The sequence below is a fragment of the Columba livia genome, chromosome 7 (genome assembly GCF_036013475.1).
Source record: "Columba livia isolate bColLiv1 breed racing homer chromosome 7, bColLiv1.pat.W.v2, whole genome shotgun sequence".
Lineage (NCBI taxonomy): Eukaryota > Metazoa > Chordata > Aves > Columbiformes > Columbidae > Columba > Columba livia.
This window is the reverse complement of record NC_088608.1, coordinates 27743432-27762299: the sequence shown is the minus strand read 5'-3', so window position 1 is coordinate 27762299 and position 18868 is coordinate 27743432. Positions and strand designations below refer to the sequence as shown.

Below are 18868 nucleotides of genomic sequence, written 5' to 3'. Positions count from 1 at the left end.
AACAATACTCCTTTCCACCCCCCCAAAAAAATAAGTTTTACTGAGGAAGAGCTCATAGAGATTCAGGATTAATTATCAAATCCCATGGGTGGTGAATCCAGTCACCTCTGAATTAAAGAGAATAAAGCTGGGGGGAGTAAATACGGTTAGTTTCACAGTAATTGAAAGAAATGTAACCAGCACTTCATGCTAATCGCCGAATCGCATGGCTGTGCCCTGCGGTCGGTGTGCAACACCTTTCCCATTTGACAGGAGGTGCTCAGCAAAATAGGGCGCGTGATTCACGAGATCGACGTGCTGATGAGCAACATGCTGACCGAGGAGCTGCTGGACTGGAAGAGGCGGCAGCAGATCGCCTGCATCGGGGGTCCGCTCCACGGCGGCCTCGACCAGCTCCAGAACTGGTAAAACCCTGCCCCGTGCTCGCGTTTCCACCCAAAACCACAGGAAGTTTGCTGCGCGCAAAACAAGCATTCCTTTAGACCCACTGCCTTGCCACAGCGGCAAATTCACTAGCAGCTAAGCAAGTAAATAACAACAACAACAAAAGATCTGTTTTGGTGGATAATATTTGCCATTCAGAATAATAGTTCAGAATCATTAATAACAACTGCTGAGCCTGAGCCATGGCAGTCACTTATTTTTTTGCTTTGGCGATTGTTCCGGATAGATGATACGTACCCTCTCGGGAGTTTTATTTTAGTAAGAACTGACTTTGTCACTGAGAACAGGGGGAGTTTGGTATCGCAAGATACAGACGCCTTATACTTTGACTCACTAGGTACATCACTCCTCCAGACTTCAAACTAGGGAGGAATTGAACGGCAGGAGTCTTTGTGGTGGCAACTCTAAAAGCAATTGCAAATAAAAAAGAAAATGGCATTGTATTTTAAAATATAATGCAGCCAGAGAATGTCAATGTCCTGGTTATTTCTCTCCCAAACTCATCCTCTGGAAAACGTAAAGAATAAGAAGGAAAAAGGAAGGAAAACAATCAAGAACCCTTTCAATTTGAAGAAAAAAATTATTTTTTTGCTGCCCTCCCCCCATTTTTTTTTTCACTGATATTTTTCCAATTAAGATGTTAAAAATAGCTTCAAAAATGTGGTTTTATACACACGCACCCTATTAGGCTGTTAGCAAGTGTGTTTGGATTTTATTTTCCTTGTTGTTTTTACACTTCTTCAGTCTTGGTAACTTGCTTATTGTACATAAATATTATCCTTTTATTTTGCAAAACTAGTGCACTGTAGGAAAGAATTAAAAGTGACCCAAGTGCCCTGCATGTAAAAGCATCAGGACCACTTATATATATTTCTTCCAAATTATCAAAGACGGTGCTCCATTGCCATTGATGAGGCCTGTTGTGTAAATATTTATATTTCAAAATAAAGTAGGTAATTTGCCTGATATATTTTTATACTCCTGTAAACAAAAGACAGATGGAAGTGAAGTGAGTTTGGATAAAGCTAGAAAGCACCAATCAGTCTCAATTCTGATTTCCCTAAGCAGGAACCTCAGGAGCCATTATTTTCTAAGAAATGCCTTATTTCAGAGATCACATACTAAATTTTTTGTCTTGCTGCAGCTTTACGCTGTTGGCAGAGAGTCTCTTTCAAGTTAGAAGGCAACTGGAAAAACTGGATGAACTGTTGACCCGACTGACATACGATGGGGACCCTATCCCAGTGCAGAGACCTCAGCTGCTGGAAAAAGTCAACTTTCTGCTCTACAACCTCTTCCGCAAGTGCGTAAACCATTGTCAACGTACATAATGCACTGACACTAATTTATTGGCAACAATGAGACCACATTGTTAAAATATATATATATATATATATATATACACAGATATATACGTATAAATATATTTAAAGTAAAGTGGCAGGGTGCTAATTTGTTCCTTGTCTTTCCTCTTCCCCCATTCCTCCCCCCAGCCCAATTCACTCTTCTTTTAATATATAAAATATTATCATCATTCCTTGCTCCTTTTGTACTGGCTATACTAGAGATATACCTCAAGTGACTATTTGAAAGCAAAACAAGGTCAATTTTTTTAATTAAAAAAAAAAAAGATAAAATGATTGTTTCATTTCATTAGAGCCAGGCTCAGTGTATTTTCATACTCTCTTTTATGGTTCTGGTAAAAGTCTCAGTCTTCCAGACTTTTATCAGTCTGATATTTTAGGACTATGGAATTTGTTTTGGTTGGACTTTTAATTTATTCCAAATATCCGTTTCTTACGGGAAACAACTCAACTGTTACTTAGACCACTCGATCATGCTGAGAACTGAGAGTTGGAACATGTATCTCCCACTTCAGCAGCTGTAGAGAAACAGGTCTTAGAGATACCAGTGCTTTTTTTTTTTCTCCTATATATAGCTGTTTGTTTATGAATATTCCCAACAATCTGTTTGTTTCACTTCTTTTCACACAGTTCATTTGTGGTCGAAAGGCAGCCCTGTATGCCAACGCATCCCCAGAGGCCAATGGTTCTTAAAACGTTAATACAGTTCACTGTTAAATTAAGGTAAGGAAAGGGAATCTGATAGAAACTCCTTCATAATCCTAAATGCGTAATCTGTTTTCAGATTGTAATAACTTCAGATACTTTAATGTGGAGCTACTGCTCTCTAATATTTTCTAGTAAGAAGTGTATTATGTTCATATCCACTTGTCCATTTTCTGTTTTGAAGGTTGCTGATTAAATTGCCAGAGCTGAACTACCAGATCAGAGTGAAAGCAACTATTGACAAGTAAGAAAACTTTAAAGGGAGGATATTCGCTCTCTCCCTACAGAGACACAAGGTTTTCTAATGGCTATTCTAGCTGATTTAGAAGTTGCTCAAAGAAAAAAAAAAAAAAAAAAGTTAAAACATCAGGGTAATGCTTGTCACTTTCTTTTTCTTTTTTTTTTTTTCTTTTTTAATGTGGAAGATTTATTTGTGTTTTCTTTAAAAAAACCCTGCTATGTCTAATTGACATTTTGAAATTGGAGGCAAGAAGTCTATTTAAGATTTGCTTCAAGGCTAAATAGAATTTGTCAGTCTGAAAAAGTAGCATCACACAAAAGCTGTATTTTGAGCAATACCCAGCACTGTAGAGCCAGCTTGGTCACAGATAGCTCAGGGCACCCTAGCATGATAAAACACGACACAGAAGACTTGCTGTCAAGGTCTGACTTCAAAAATCAGCATAGGTGGCCCAAGTCCTCACCACCCACCGTCCCCAGGTCCCAGCCACCTTCTGCAGGACCCTAAAAAACACCTTGAGCACACAGACCTGGGTGTTGACCCAAAAAGAAGGATGGAAAACACCAGGAGAGGAACCAGGACTCTGTCTCTCCAAAGCTGCATGCTAGCCAGTTTTCTTTAGTTTAAAAACTGCAGTTGCATTGGTAATCCAAATTAACTTTGACAAGGTAAAATCTACTCTGGGGATATGTTTCTCAGTACAAGTTATGACTTACACATTTACTGACTCACAATCTGTTCCTTCCCCTCTTCTATTTTAGGAATGTTTCAACTGTAAGGTAAGAAAATAAAATACCACGTTTCTTAAATTATCCAGTACAATATTATTTGAGTGCGTAAGTGTAATGTCCTCCATAGTAATCGCAGATTTGTTCTGTGCGGAACGCACGTGAAAGCAATGAACATGGATGAGTCCGCAAATGGAAGCCTGTCAGTAGAATTCCGACATTTGGTAAGTTTGACTGCTTTTGTCTTGTTGTACGCCTCTGGCAAAGAAATGAAAGATTATTTAAAAACTATACAGAGAGAACTATATTACTGTCAAGTCTACTCTCATTTTCTTTTTCCTTATACAGAAAGTTTATTCTTAACCTCTTTATCCTGTTCCGTACTTATCCCTTCCATAAAATAAGACTATATATTTTCACAGAAATGACAAAGCATATCCTAATTATTGCCATAAAAAGAAAATCTAGTAATGCTGAATTACAGCTTTTCAGAAACTGAGTTCTGTTAAAAAGAAGAAAAACAAACAAACAAAACAGACAAACAAACAGCCACCACAAAACACCACCACAATTGTCTAGAGGAAATATGGGTTGGGTTCTTTTTGGGTTAATCACAGATGCAGGGCCATGGGGTAGTCTTGCAAAAGGAGATGGAGATTGACAGTCTTTAGTTCTTTTTTTTGTGTATTATAACTTTGCAAGCACCCTAATTAACACTTTGTTACATTAATTACTTTAAAAAAAAATGTTTAAAAAATTATTCACTGAATAGACTTTTAAAGGCATATTGTCAGAGCCTTAATTACAGCATACTTGTATATTGTAAATTAAACCTTATTATATGAAGCACATCAGGGTTACAAATGAGGTTCTTTACGTGTACTTCTGTCTATAGTTTCTTTGGCACATAAATATCTTTTTGTTTTATACAGCAACCCAAAGAAATGAAATCAAGTGCTGGAAGCAAAGGAAATGAGGTTTGTGCATTTATTTTACATGTTATTTTTTGGTTACTCTCCCAATTATTTCACATTGGATTTTCTTTAAATCCAAGGGCAACCATATGTTGTTAGATTTTGAAATACACATTATTCTTACAGTAAGCATAGGACCCAATTATCATCTGATAGTATAATGAGAACTTTTCAGAACTACTCATATAAGTTTTAATTACATACCTTAAATATTTATATTTTGAAAGTTACAATAGAAAGTAGGAAGTAATAATATGAATGTATGCAATTCCTCTTGAAGGCTGCCTTTTCGGTCATTTACATTTTGGAAAAAAAAAATAAGCTTTTTGAATTTTTTGCTGAAACTATTTCTCCTGTAGGAACTGTCCTTTGAATATATATCCTGTTGGCCAAGTTTACAGCTGAAGTAAGGGTATAATCATATTTGCATCAAAGAAGTTTGCTGGCCTCAAGCAGGACCAGTGTGCTTAGTTCACCAATACTCATCCAAACCCGGTGGTAGGTTCCCCTCTGGTGGTGACAAGATGTGGTGACATATTCACCCTCACAAACCAGCAGGTATTTGCAGCACTCAGACTTCAGAGACATGCATGTACCTCCTGGCAGAGGAGCTTAAAATCCATATGCTCTTGCTTTGCAGAGAACAGAAATCAGCATTATCGGCTATGTTCAAGGATTCAGCCTTGGCTGAGGCCACCAGGACAGGGCCAACAAGGCCACCAGTGTCTCCCAAGGTCACTGAAATAATAAGATGCTTCTGTGAATGCATCTACTAACCTAGGAGGTGAAGTTGCCTGTACTGGAGTAAGGTATCTCCACACCCCTGTAAATTTTTTTGCACAGTAGAAGTGCTGAGGATAACATCATATTGATGAGTTTAAAAAGAAATTTGTAAAAAAATCTAAAATAAACCCCAAAATCACTGATATCACAGTCCAAATAAGTGTAGTTATACAAGCACAAAAGTTATTACCAGCAGTCTTTAAGGTGCGATGATCAGCACGGAGAATTTTCACCAAAAACCTCCCCCAGAAGGTACTTGTGAAGGCCTCACACGGCGTTTCTGAACGGAATAACCCACAACCCGGTTAGCAAGACTGAAACTCCGGGCTCGCCTCCCAGCTACTTTGCTACTTAAAGTCATTTGCATCAAGACAAGCGAAGGCAAAAACGTAGGTGGAAAAATGTTGGTGCTCTACTTTTGGTAGCATTTTACTCCCACTTTCCCACATAGGGCTTTTATAACTATATAAAATATAGGGTTGTGGAGAATTAAGACGGCTGAGCTGTGAGACAGTTCACTGGTAACTGACTCCCTCAAACGGCTTCTCCTTGGTCAAGTCACAGTCTGAAATTATCATTAGCATGAGCAAGTTTTTTGATTAACATAATATAATAATTTAAAAACTTGGTTTGCTTACAGGATGTTTAGTAAGCTGAGAGTGTACTTGTTAAGTATGACTGGCCTCATAAAAGGAAAAAAAAAAGTGGAAACTGTCTGTCTTTGACATTTGTCCTTTCATGCAGATATATCTTTTTGCCTACATGATTTTTCCATAACAAAAAAAATGAAGTTTTTGCAAAATCATAACGGGGCGGGAGGGGAAGGAAAGTTTCATCAACCCTTTTCAACTTTATTTGAGCAATACAGGTTGATTCTACCTGTATTAAAACATTTGAGCTCATTTGATGGTTGAGTATTTCATGTAAAAGCCTTCAGGTCTAAGCTGGATTTTCTGTTTATCAAGGCAGATTTATTATTCAGATGCCTGAGGATCTCCTGCAGTCTCAACCTCTCATTTATACAACTATCTTCTGTTGCAGTGTCCTGTATGAGGCATTTCCCTAAGGAACAGTTTTATTTTACGTTGACTGAAAGCAGAGTATTTCAATAAATTCAAACATTTTTATTTAGGATTTTTTGTTTCTCTTTTAGAAAATCTGACACAACAAATATGTGACAGACAAAAATAAATAGGAAAAGGACAAACAGATTTTTATGCTTTGACTTCTGGGGTGGAAATGTATTTCAAAAGATCTGTTTCCCCAAGGAGCAGAGATTCAGATCTTTACAGAGCTATACTAGCTTGTAATCAACACAAAACGCTTGTACTGCAAACTTTAATCAAACAGACTTTTTTTTCTGCCCAAAAACACTTCTTTTTTTTAAAATCAGATTTACTTTTGATTAATGATTTAGGTCTCTACTCCTTCAGTTAGTAGCATCTAAGGATAGTCACAACAAACCTATTGTAAAATGAGCTCCTACTCATCATTAAAGCCGTGGCTTCTTGTTTCTATTTTGTTTCTCCTTGAAGTTTAACATCTTTGTTTAAATTGGAATCATCAATCAGTGAAGAAACTTTAGGAAAAGTTGGAGATGATCTTTATCAGACACAAAAACTAATCTGTTACCTTCTTCTGCACAACACCGTTTAAAAGCAACGTTTTAAACGAATTAAAAACAAAAGTTAAGAGTGTTGCTTTAACAATGTCAAGGGGATTTTTAGATTAATCAGAAAAAACCACCGGTTCTGGACTAATTTCATGTCAGCGTTTAACAAACTGACAATTTACTTCTTGTCCTGCTCTACTTATATATTGGATATGGTTTTTTTTGCCAAATTGTGTAATCTGAGCAGTGGGACCACTGAACCAGTGCCAAATGCCACCTGTGCTCTCCCAGTTTTCCAACCCCCTCACTCCCGCAGGGCCCGCACATGGTGACCGAGGAGCTGCACTCCATCAGCTTCGAAACGCAGGTCTGCCTCTACGGACTGACCATCAACCTGGAAGTGAGTATATACAGCATTTTCCAGCACCTCAGATGAGAACAGACCTGTGGGGCCAGACTACAGGTCTGTCTATCCTGGATTTTGTCGTCAGCAGTAACCGTAAGCAGACAGGAGATTTTCAGAACTTTGGGACAGAAAGTAGTAGGCACAGGTTTACAGCAACATTTTTAGCCCTTCAGAAGCCCAAGTACTGGCTGTCATCGTAATTTTCTTATGCTATGCAAAGGTAATACATCTTACTGAGCAAAGACTGTGGGATCCATTGAAGTCAGTGACAAAATCCAGTCACAAAATCCATATGCACCAGCAGGCACATCCCTCCATTACACATTTTAAGTTAATGTCTTAGAGAAAGTCTATGATACCAACTGCAAGGTGTAGGCTGAGGATATCCCTGTGTGCCTAAAATGGACCTTCAGGACCTCTTGTAGTGGTAAGGACTGTCACAGATCACTCTTCTGGCTGCCTACCATTGTTATAGAATCATTTTGGTTGGAAAAGACCTTTAAGATCATCACGTCCAGCCATTAACCCAACACTGCCAAGTCCACATCTAAACCATGTCCTGCTCCACAAGCTGAAGAATAGTATTTTGAGGAGTGGAGGAACAAAAAAGAAAGAAAGAAAGAAAGAAGATGCTAAAAGAAAAAGCATAACCCAGCACTAACACTTTCCATAGCAGCATTTACATATTGCGTTTGCTCTTTCCACCAGACCAGCTCATTGCCTGTGGTGATGATTTCCAACGTCAGCCAACTACCCAACGCCTGGGCTTCTATTATTTGGTACAATCTATCAACCAATGATCCTCAGGTAGGTCTTCAGGTAGTCAGTACTAGTATGCAAGTACTGACTTTCTGATTTTCCACATTTGGTTACCAAATATATTAATTATAAAAAGGCTGTGTTTCCCTCTTAAACTGGCCTTATTTTTCTCATGTACACTGTTACCAACAGCATACTTTAATGTTGTTCACTTTATCTTTTATTCCCCACGCAGACCTAAAACCATAGGCACACTAAGCCTTCCTTTTTGTAGACTAAAGTAGTAGCTCTTAAACAGCTGTTCTAGTTTGAATTTGTCTTTTTTGGATGCAATTCACCGAAACTATAGAGGGTACAAAATAATCCTACTAGCACAATTCAAAGCTGTCAAACTAGGTGTACAGGCGGCTCTGCAATGTTTCCTGATGCATTTCCAGGAGCTGGTGCTTTCTACGGAGAAGATCAGAAGTGCCAGGTAGCACCTTCTAGAGGCTTTAGCCATGAGCATGCTGCCTCGGGATGTATTTTAGATTCAGTCACTGTATTTGCAGATTGTAGAACAGCGCTGTCAATAGCTCTCAGGCTTTCAGGCGGGGATTAGCAGCAGTCACACAGACGTTCGGAGGAGGGAAAGGGTAAGATAGTTTCCCATGGAGTGCACCTAAGAACCATGGCAGGTCAGCTGAGCAGCAGCCTGGACTTTGTGATCACCCTGTGATACTCCAAAGAGTCTTCTGCACAGTCTGTACTATGTTCATCACATGTACAGTCCAAAAACCAAATGCAAAACTAAGATGAGCCAAACAATTCAACAACATATCGCTGTACAAGCATGTAACCGTTTGGGACTTCCATGCACTAAACACTATGATGAAACTATCTGCATTTGTTGGTTAGGCTTTAAGCACATCTTCACTGTCTTAATAAATGATACTGTAAGAAACATAGCAAGGTATTTTATCATCCAAGGTGCACATACATTCTCTTGCTCCCTTTCCCTCTTCCCTTCCAACTCTTCCCAGGCACCAAAGTGGACCTTGCTGGGTGGCTGCAGGTGGGACGGCCAACACTCATTTACCCCAATTTGTGCTAATATATACCGATATATAATACAGACCTGCCCTTTTTACACTTCTGGATTCTGCTCAAGCACTTGCAGACTTCTTTGGCAGCCTGTACCATATTTCATGGTTGCTAACTGTCTAAACAAACTACTGATTCTGTTGCAGAATTTGTCTTTCTTCAACAACCCCCCTGCTGCCACTTTAAGTCAGCTCTTAGAAGTGCTGAGCTGGCAGTTTTCGTCATATGTCGGTCGTGGACTCAATTCTGAGCAGCTCAACATGCTGGCGGAGAAACTTATGGGTAAGACGGTAGAAATATACAGATTTTTAGTTGCTTTTGGGCTCTTATAGTTGATAGTTAACAGGCAACGACTTTAAGCATGACCTCCACTCCCAGAGCTGCCTTCAAAAATGCTACAAAGACTTTTTTTTCTTTAAAGAAAAGCACATGTCAGCTTATTCTTACCACAAAGTGATTCAACTTCTGAACTCCCAGACTGCTAAACTGAAGAAAGAGGGCATCAGAGTCACATTGAACTGTGATGTTATTTTGTTTCCTTAGCAAGTAATTTATCTCTTGCATCTCGAACAAAAAGGAAGTCTTTTTGCTTGCTGATGGGGTTTGGTTTGGGTTTTGTTTCATTTTAAGTACCTGTTCTTGTGGGTCTGTTTACTTCTGGGACACTTCCTTCACTGGTGACAGCACAGCAAAGAGGCCCCATCACTGCAATAGATGAACCATCGAACACTTTGATGTGACTGTCCCCTGGAAGGGAGAGGACTTAAGAAAAGCTGCAGAAGAAAATAAAGCCATATCTGTTTCTGGAGAAGAAACAATTATATATCGTGAGCTGTAAGAAACCCCAAGCTGAGGGTGTAACAATGCCTCTGCTATCGGGCAAGAACATGAGCATTTGTCAGAGACCGGGGGGAATCTTTGCTGTTATTGCTTTCAAAGACTGGTTTCCCTGGGTGACAGTCACTTTCTCTGATGGTTTCTTGGAGATTTCTTGCTTAGTAGAGGTAGTGGATTTGAGAGGTGCCATTGTAAATCAACAACAATCCTAAGAAAGAAAAACTAGATTGTCTTAAAATATGGAAGCTCAAGATAGAGTGAAGGCCAAGAGAAGTAACACGCAGGCTACAAACTGAAACTGAGCACATAGTTGCAGAAACAAAGTCCCAGACTAATTTAGGCAAATATTCCCAAAATTACTATTATCAGCTGCTTCAAAAGGATACAGAAAAGCTGTTGTACAGCCCCTAAGCATGCCCTTCTCAATGCCTCTCTAAGTCTGGATGTAATGTGCTCCCCCCTGCTAACCCACAGCTACACAGATATCAACCCATGTCTATTTCAGAACTCCAGAAAAATAGATTCACAGTTTGCCTTTTTTTTTCTCCCCCCCTCAGGACAACAAGTCAGTTACAATGATTATCAACTATCCTGGGCAAAGTTCTGCAAGGTACGGTTCTGAAAGTAAAACCAGACTCCTCTTGCTCTTTCTACCCACCCATGTGCTTTACTCTGTCTCTCTGGCGCTACTGATGAGATTCCCACTTGCCATACGTGGGACTCATAGCCCAACACAATCACATTCATTTAAAAAAAAATTAACTGTGAAAATAGCATTTCCAGAATTTTAAAGCTTGGGCTAAGAGATCTACTCAGTTACATTGCTACAGAGATCAGAAGTGGCCATCGCAGCATGCCCTATATATTTCTGTAATGTAAATTTCTGCTATCAAAGCATGCATTTTTCATAAAGCAAGCAGTAAATTTTTTCATATGCTCAGTTCTGACCTAAATTATTTCAAGTTGGTGATATATCCAGTAACTTTAATGTAGAATGGAAAGGTTTTTGAGAAGAGTAAACCCATTTTATTTATATTCACTACATTATTTAAACATATATAGAACCTTGGAAGGAAATTCAACTTTGTCATCATTTCTCTCAAAATGTAATTTCATAACCAGGAAGAAACAAATGTGATTTTTTTTTTTTCCTTGAAAAATGAGATGCTTCTAGTGAGTATCTTAAAAACCAATTGTTTTTGCATCAGGCTCAGAGACATTACTCAAAACAGCAGTTCACATTTTTCATTCTTGCTTGAACAAACTAGATTATTCTTAAGAAATTGAGATGGCCATATCATGTGAATATTGGTTAACACCACTCTCACAATTCTCTTGTGTGTTTTTTTTTCTTTTTAACCATTAGGAACATTTGCCTGGGAAGTCTTTTACCTTTTGGGTTTGGCTTGAAGCAATCCTGGACTTAATTAAAAAACACATCCTTCCTCTTTGGATTGATGGGTGAGCAAAGAAACAGCTGAATATTGATCTCTCTCTGCTTTGTCTTTGTTCTTTATTAAGCTCAGTTTTAGCTATGCAGAAGAGAATTTGTAAAGAACATTGTACTTCTGTCTCCCTTTTCCCATTTATAACTTTTTGAAATGTTTGCCAAAAGGGAACACTATTGAATCTCTCAGAAATGCAGATTTAGATCTGTTTATCAGTTCTGTCAGTGGACAGTCAAGTACGGTGATAAATGTCGTCCGGCTTCATAGCACTTTGAGCTCAATGCCGCAATCCACACATAACTCACAGGAATCTTTTGTCAATAGTTCCAAGACCTTATAAAACTTTTGTAACCAGGCTTTGAACACCTGTATAAAGTTTGGCCAGATGCAGTTGAAGTCTCTATTTTTTTCCAAAAGCAAACCCTTTATTTCCTGTTACGCTTCAGGTATGTAATGGGATTTGTCAGCAAAGAGAAGGAACGAATTTTGCTTAAAGACAAGACACCAGGAACATTTTTATTAAGGTTTAGTGAAAGCAATCTGGGTGGAATTACCTTTACGTGGGTGGATCAGTTAGAAAATGGTAAGTATCATCTTTGAAAAAGAATATTAACATCAAACTCTGCTATACACCTGTAATGCAAGACCCACAATTTATTTGGTTTAAAAGTAAAATTCATGTGTATCATGCTTTAGTATGGCTTCGGCCAAGATAGTAGTATCATATTTACTGAAACACAAACCAAAACTCTGACAGCCTACCTCTCAGTTCTTTGTATTAACCATATAAGTTTATTAGGAGGTGCACCTGCTTATTGCAAGCTTTAAATTTCTTTCCACATGTGTAGAAAGCATAACTTGAAAGATACCAACATGGGTACAAACAGGTGAAACCCACAATAGTGTAAACTGCTGAAGAAAGTAAAAAAACCTGCAGATGCTGATCTCCCAGGTATCAGTGGTTACGGCGCCTTTGTATTTTTATTTACAGGAGACGTGACATTTCATTCGGTGGAACCCTATAACAAAGGTCGCCTATCTGCGCTGCCTTTTGCTGACATACTGCGCGATTACAAAGTGATTATGGCAGACAACGTTCCCGAAAACCCTCTGAAGTATCTCTATCCAGACATTCCCAAAGATAAGGCCTTTGGCAAACACTACAGCTGTCAGCCAAGTGAAGGTTTGGGCTCCACTGCTGTATTTACCCTTTCTGCAAAGCAGCTGCCAAGTCAAGAGGCCGTTTGAGGAATGGAGGAGGAAGGGAACAGATTAAGATGCCTCCTCTAATCGGCATCTGCAAGAGAACTGTTTTAATGCATGCTTATCATTTAGACAGCTTCATTTTATAAATATATCCCTGGTCTTGGGTATTATATTAGAGGCAATGACAACAATATTGAAAAGAAGCTAAGAAATATATCTTGGGGTAGAAAGAGTCAAAAAAATTAAGATTTTTTTTCCTGACTGATGCATTACAAAATTCAGTGCTCAGGCATTCAAATGAGATGAAACTGGAAAGTCATCCTGCTTATCAGCTTCATAATTGTGTTACACTGTAGCATGCCATCTCTTTAATTTCAAGGAAATTCTGTAGTTTCCAAATAGCTTGGAAAACCTGCTTTTATTGCAGCAGCATAACCCCTGAGAACTGCACTGGCAAACAGAAAAAGGCTGGACAAGAATGGCTCCAAATATGTTCAGGCCCATGCTCTTTCTTGTCCAAGTCAGGCCAGTTTTAGATCATTCTCGCACTCTCTCTAAAAAACCCTCAAAGCCTTGATATTTTTTAAGAGAGAATACACATTCTTCCGGACTTACAGTACCAAAAGTTACAACTCCATTTGAATTCAATTTTCTACACTACTAAAAAAATATTTGGAGGCTACAAACGTTTTCCTTCTTCATTTTAATTCAGTGGACTTTGCCTAATGCTCTAATCTGCTAAAAAAATTATGTATATGCTTAATTTCACATTGCTGAAGACAATGAAGACATTGCTGAAGCTGTGTCTGTACAGATAAGAGTTCCATACAAGCATTTGCAGACTGCAATCTAGATGCTCAAAGTTCCAAGGTTGTAGAGCGGCAGTATATTTGCTTTTGAAGCCCTGATGAGATCTGTTTCATCTGTTACTGTATTGCATTCTGAGATGTCGATTCATATCAAGGGAGCACAGTCAATTACATGACTATGACCTGAATTGAAAGACTAATCTCAGGAATTCCCCTCATTTTTATGGCTGTTTATTTGAGCATAAACAGGGAGGTTTCTTTTTTAATATATTATGGTCTACAGCACTTAAAGCAGATAATAATTTTCAAATAAATAATAAAATTACTAGTCAACATTTAATTTCTCTAATATTTACTTTTAGTCTCAAAGCCCTCTGATGGAGGAGGCAAAGGTTACGTTCCTTCCGTTTTTATCCCAGTCTCCAAAATGTAAGTACTCTTATAGATGTATTACACTTCAAATGTTATTTTTGTTAAATTTACATACTATTTCAAAGTTTTCCCTGCCTCCCTTCCCCTATTCAAATAGTTTGGGATAGTAACATATTGTTTTCATTTGGCCAAAAGATTGTTAAAGACAAGAAATGGAATTAAAGAGCTTTACTTCTACAATGCTTTTCCTATCCATGTGGCAAAACATTTGTAAAAATTGAATGCAGACTTTACAGTACTCTGATCTGTTTGTCTTTCACTGTCTCCTTTTTCTCTCCAGCAGGTGATATTACAGAGCCAGGTTTATTCTCTCTTCCCTTGGTCTTATCTCCTACATTTTTAAACATATACCAGGTTGTTGGCCTGTGCCACCAGCAAGCCCCATACAGGCTTAACTAACTTTATAAGCATTCACCATACTCCTCTGCTATGCATCAAGCTAGAGGGATTTAGGTTGCTTTTAAGATTATTTTTGTGTTTTTTTTGTTTTAAGCTTAAATGATTCTACAGATCCACATTCTCCATCAGATCTTCTTCCAATGTCTCCAAGTGTTTATGCTGTGCTGAGAGAACACCTGAGTCCCACAGTGATCGAAACTGCTGTACGTTGTAAACTTTTCCACTCATAAGTTAATACTAAGCAAATGGGACATGTACAACATAGATGTTGGTTATACCAAGGCTGCTTGTACAATTAGGAAAAAATAGAGCTCTTTGACCACTTGCTGTATTATATTCTGAAACAATGGTGCAGCCATTTTCTGTTCTAAACGGGACAGGATGCTGCAAGAATCTGTGAAAGCTCTGTCTTACAAGAAACTGTCTGACATGGTGGCCTGTGAATCATGAATGTCATAACTGAAAGGTCTCAGAGTTCTTGCACAAAGTCTTTACACTGGCAAATGCATAATAATTACATTAATTCTGTAGATAGCACGAGGAACTTGACTTGCTCTGGGAAGCTGCACAAGGCACGTAGGAATTTCCGATTCAGCAAACTTGAACAACTTTTAGTGCTGCAAGTTTCTACATGGGGTACAAAAGTGAGAAATTAAAAGTCAACTAAAACACTTTTAGCAAATAGAACTGGTATTTACTTAGTATACAGAAAGACTGGGAAAATACTGTACCAATGTCCTATTAAAAATATTTTCCTCTTTTGCTTATTGACTGGAAATTGTGTTCTGGATCATTGTGGCTTAGAGTCCTTAGAGCACTGCTGTATACCCACTGGGGTATACAGACTTCTGCAGTTCTGCAGACTTCTATCCAGAAACACAGCAGTGGTTTGGCTTTAACAGCTATTTAATAGCTTTAACAGCTATTAAAGAAAACATCCTTCTCAATACTAGTTCTTTTTCTGTATGTTCAGTGATTTATGATCTTAAAATGGTTATGTATTTAAAAGCCTGCCAACTCCCCTTCAAATACCTCTCTGTAAACACTCCTCCTCACCCACAAACAGAACAAAACTAAACCATAATCCTGACTGTCAATTATTGGAAGCAGTTAAACTTTGTGCACAAATAGAGAAGTTCTTTAATATCCACCAAGCTGAAGATCTGTTTAAGAGCAAAATATCTTTTTTGGCTTCTTCACCTTTTCTCTGTTAGCACTCTTGGAAACTAGTTCTTCAGCTAAAACTGAAATACTAGCCTAAACGAAAATTCTGTGTTAAAACCTACTGCACCCAATCTGAGACATGTCCCCACTTGTTTGTTGTTCGGTTTATACTCATGAAAACACTTCTGACTTTCCAAACTGCATTTGTGAGCTACATACACATTTGCGTTTCCCAAAGTTTTGGTAGTGAAAAGAATAGTTGGCTTCGCTTTTGTTTTTCATCAGGCTCCAAATGTTTTTAGTTTCTTTTAGCATGCACAGTCATTCTCAAACCAGGTCTGCCCAGAGCTTCCAAACCAGCTGTGACCACCAACATCTTTTGGGGTCGCAACCACACAAAAAAAGTGGGAACAAATTGGGAGTCAAATACAATCATGCTGCATTTTTTAAGGTTACTAGAGAAGTGGTTCAGTGCTGTTAGATAGTATTAATAGGTGAATCTCTGGAGGCTCTTGCTAGAAGTGTTTTCAAGTTCTCCCAGAAGTTAGGGGAGAAAAACAGTTTTGGAAGATGTTTAAAGAATTCCTTTTTCTATTCTATTTACCTCGCTAAAGGGGAATGAGGAAATTATGGAGGTTGTGGGGGTTTTTTTATCATCCCAAATTCACACAACATGACCTACCCTGGGGAAGAGTTGGCTGAGTACAGCAAGCAAATAATCTGCATTATTAAAGCAACACTTTTCCTCCATGAGATGACAATAAAAGACATCACGTGAGGCACAGAGAACAAAAGTGAAATCTGCAGCAGGACAAAATATCCTACTACTCAACTCCATCTTAGCAAGAGATACTTTCTGCAGTCTTGCTGAATTCCCTTTTATTCCCTTACCCATTAGGAAAACAAAGACTCCATCAAGAACCTTGCTATACATATCCATAGGCTGCAAGAACCACAAAAGTTCATATAAAATATATGTCATTTTTATCGCAACTGTTTCCCACAGTGTTTTCTAATGAGTGCTCCTATATTTTGTAAAGGACCAGACAGAGGATCCTCAGAACCTTACCAGATTGTACTACACTGTCAAAATGACACTGCAGTCACCTTGCCAAGGTTTAATCTGCAGTTATTTCTGAATAAACAGCAGTAACTACTGTGAGACTAATATTTTCTTTCTTCTCTTCTAGCTGAGTTCTCCTTACTCGACTGACTGAAGTTCACATCCTAGAAAAATCAGGAATCCTGTGAACACTGGATGGGCTAAAGATGCAGTAATTATTTGTTTGTTTGGTCATTCTTTGTAAATCAGCATTTCCTGGAAACCATTATGTTATTCTTGGTGGCTCTTTCTGTTATCAATACCATGTAAACCAGAAATCTGCTCCCTAGGGATTGCACACAGCCTCCTGCGAGTCAGAATTGCTATCCTCTCTGATAAAAGGCCAAATCCTTTCTGGCTTGGAGGTTGCGTGACTTCAGTGGAGTCCAGCAGGGATAAATTTTACTTGCAGAATTAATGTCCATAGAATTGCTGTAAATACAAGCGTATAACAAAATGTTTCACTTCTGAGAACAGCATATAAGGATAACTGATGACATTAATGCATTTGGGGAAAATAGCATTTATTATGTTAAAAAGTCTCTGTTTCATTATCATCTTGCATACCATTGGTTTAGCTTCTATTTTAAAGTGAAGATTCTCACCCCTCTGAGTTGAGATGTGCCATAGGTGTCCAGGGTTTGCTTGTGTTCCAAAGAAGAACTACTTTAACACAGATCTTTATCTGCTACCACAGCAGAAGTTGTGGAAAGCAGGCAGGCTGGGAAAAGAACAGAGTTCCAGAAGGCAAAGAGACACAAAACTGGTGGTGTCTCCATTTTACTATCTGGTAAACACAAACTGGGAAGCAGTTTTTAAAAATAGTTACTGAAGAGCTGCAGCATTTGCTGACCGCTGGGCAATTTGTGCTGCATGACAGAACGTTATGTGCCTGTCAGGGACTCATTTAATAAGCAGAATAACTATTTTTTATATAAGTGGTAAATTGCCTTTTTGAAGTATTCTCCCCGCACCGCCCCCCCCCCCCCCCCCACCCAGTATCATCCCTTAAAACTCTGTGAATAGAATAATAAATGGACAATTCCAAGGCCACTGCATTTCATGCATGCAGGCTTATTCAATATTTAATTTTTGCCTACAGAATATATGGTTGAAACATGCAAAGCTCTTAAAATACTTATGAAAACTTGAATGTTTGCACCTTACACTCTTCTTGAGTAGATACAAATCAGACAGGCAAGATGAAAACATAACCTCCTTGAATCAGTAAGACCTGGATTTTACTTTCATTTCTTCTTTTTACTTACTCCTCTCACCCGTACTATTGACATTAGTTGAAAGCAACTGAATGAAAAAGATGAGATACCTCTGTGATACACAGGAGTAGGTTTTAAATGAACAAACACATCTCTGTTCATTAATACGAGTGATCCAAAGCAAGCTGCAGAGAGTAAGTAATTTTTCCTCAGAAAGCATCATATATAAATAATGTTCCAGAACAATGAGAGCAACTATGTATATACTTTGGCAACACCTGTAATTTATATTATCAGTAAGAATAAAAACTGGTTTTGGCTTAAAGCTGGATACCTGGACTTTGGTGGAATTTTTCAAAATACAACAAAAACGGTCTTGCCATCTTTTTGTCAAACTGGAAGCAGTAACACAGGCTTCTAAAGCAGCAAACGTAACTTCACATCGCATCACCCATTTCATGCCTTTTCATTCTAGCCTGTTCTCACAATCCTAACACAAACAAAATGTGGGGTACCCTATACTTCTGACAACCTGAAACTCATGAGAAGTACTGTAAAAAAGGTCCAGACACAGCACGCAAATCAATCTTCTGTCTCCTTCCCCCCTGCATCCCATGCAATGCAACTCTTCCAGACTCTCAAGTCTTGACCTGAATACCATATATTTTGTGTTACTGAATGGCATTGTTGATCAGGTTTTGGCATTACAATTTCTACTATTATTTTAAAACAGATTTTCCAAGGGGTGGGTTTAACGTTTAATTGAAAGGTATATATACACCTTCAAATCAGTTTGCTGCTTTAAAGGAACATTGGAGTAATTGTCTATAAGATAAACATATACACCCCAAGCCTCCTTCTGTTAAGAAGGAAAAAAAAAAAAAAGACATTTTTGTCTTGATGCCCCTATGAGTAAGAACAGGGTTCTCTAGTAAAATGATGACAGAAGAAGAGAAGGGAAAACAACTGTGAAAGGGATGCCTCAGATACTGCCAGAAGAAACGAAACAACGAAACATCTGCTTTTAAGTACTTTTACTAACTGTACTTGTGCTCTCACTGTGGTTTGCGGCAGAACGGTAAAAAATAACAAGGAAAAAAACCCACGTAATTGTTTCATGCTTTTCTGCATCACTGTTAGAATTTTAATTAATCA

General features: G+C 38.3%; 1 protein-coding gene across 2 annotated transcripts in view; it reads left to right on the top strand.

Moving 5' to 3' along the window:
• Positions 1 to 18044, top strand: part of STAT4 (signal transducer and activator of transcription 4) — a 38063-nt gene extending 20019 nt beyond the window's left edge. The window contains exons 8-24 of one of the 2 annotated variants that reach the window (XM_065068940.1): positions 253 to 404; positions 1589 to 1747; positions 2439 to 2531; positions 2698 to 2757; positions 3516 to 3533; positions 3613 to 3706; positions 4415 to 4459; positions 7168 to 7251; positions 7966 to 8064; positions 9246 to 9381; positions 10494 to 10546; positions 11303 to 11397; positions 11831 to 11967; positions 12376 to 12567; positions 13762 to 13828; positions 14325 to 14433; positions 16585 to 18044. In XM_065068940.1, the coding sequence (XP_064925012.1) occupies positions 253 to 404; positions 1589 to 1747; positions 2439 to 2531; positions 2698 to 2757; positions 3516 to 3533; positions 3613 to 3706; positions 4415 to 4459; positions 7168 to 7251; positions 7966 to 8064; positions 9246 to 9381; positions 10494 to 10546; positions 11303 to 11397; positions 11831 to 11967; positions 12376 to 12567; positions 13762 to 13828; positions 14325 to 14433; positions 16585 to 16611 (1620 nt within the window). In that variant the 3' untranslated portion in view covers positions 16612 to 18044. The remainder of the gene's footprint in view (positions 1 to 252; positions 405 to 1588; positions 1748 to 2438; positions 2532 to 2697; positions 2758 to 3515; positions 3534 to 3612; positions 3707 to 4414; positions 4460 to 7167; positions 7252 to 7965; positions 8065 to 9245; positions 9382 to 10493; positions 10547 to 11302; positions 11398 to 11830; positions 11968 to 12375; positions 12568 to 13761; positions 13829 to 14324; positions 14434 to 16584) is intronic. The other variant, XM_065068941.1, reaches the window with a different exon arrangement.
• The last annotated feature ends 824 nt before the right edge of the window (positions 18045 to 18868 follow it).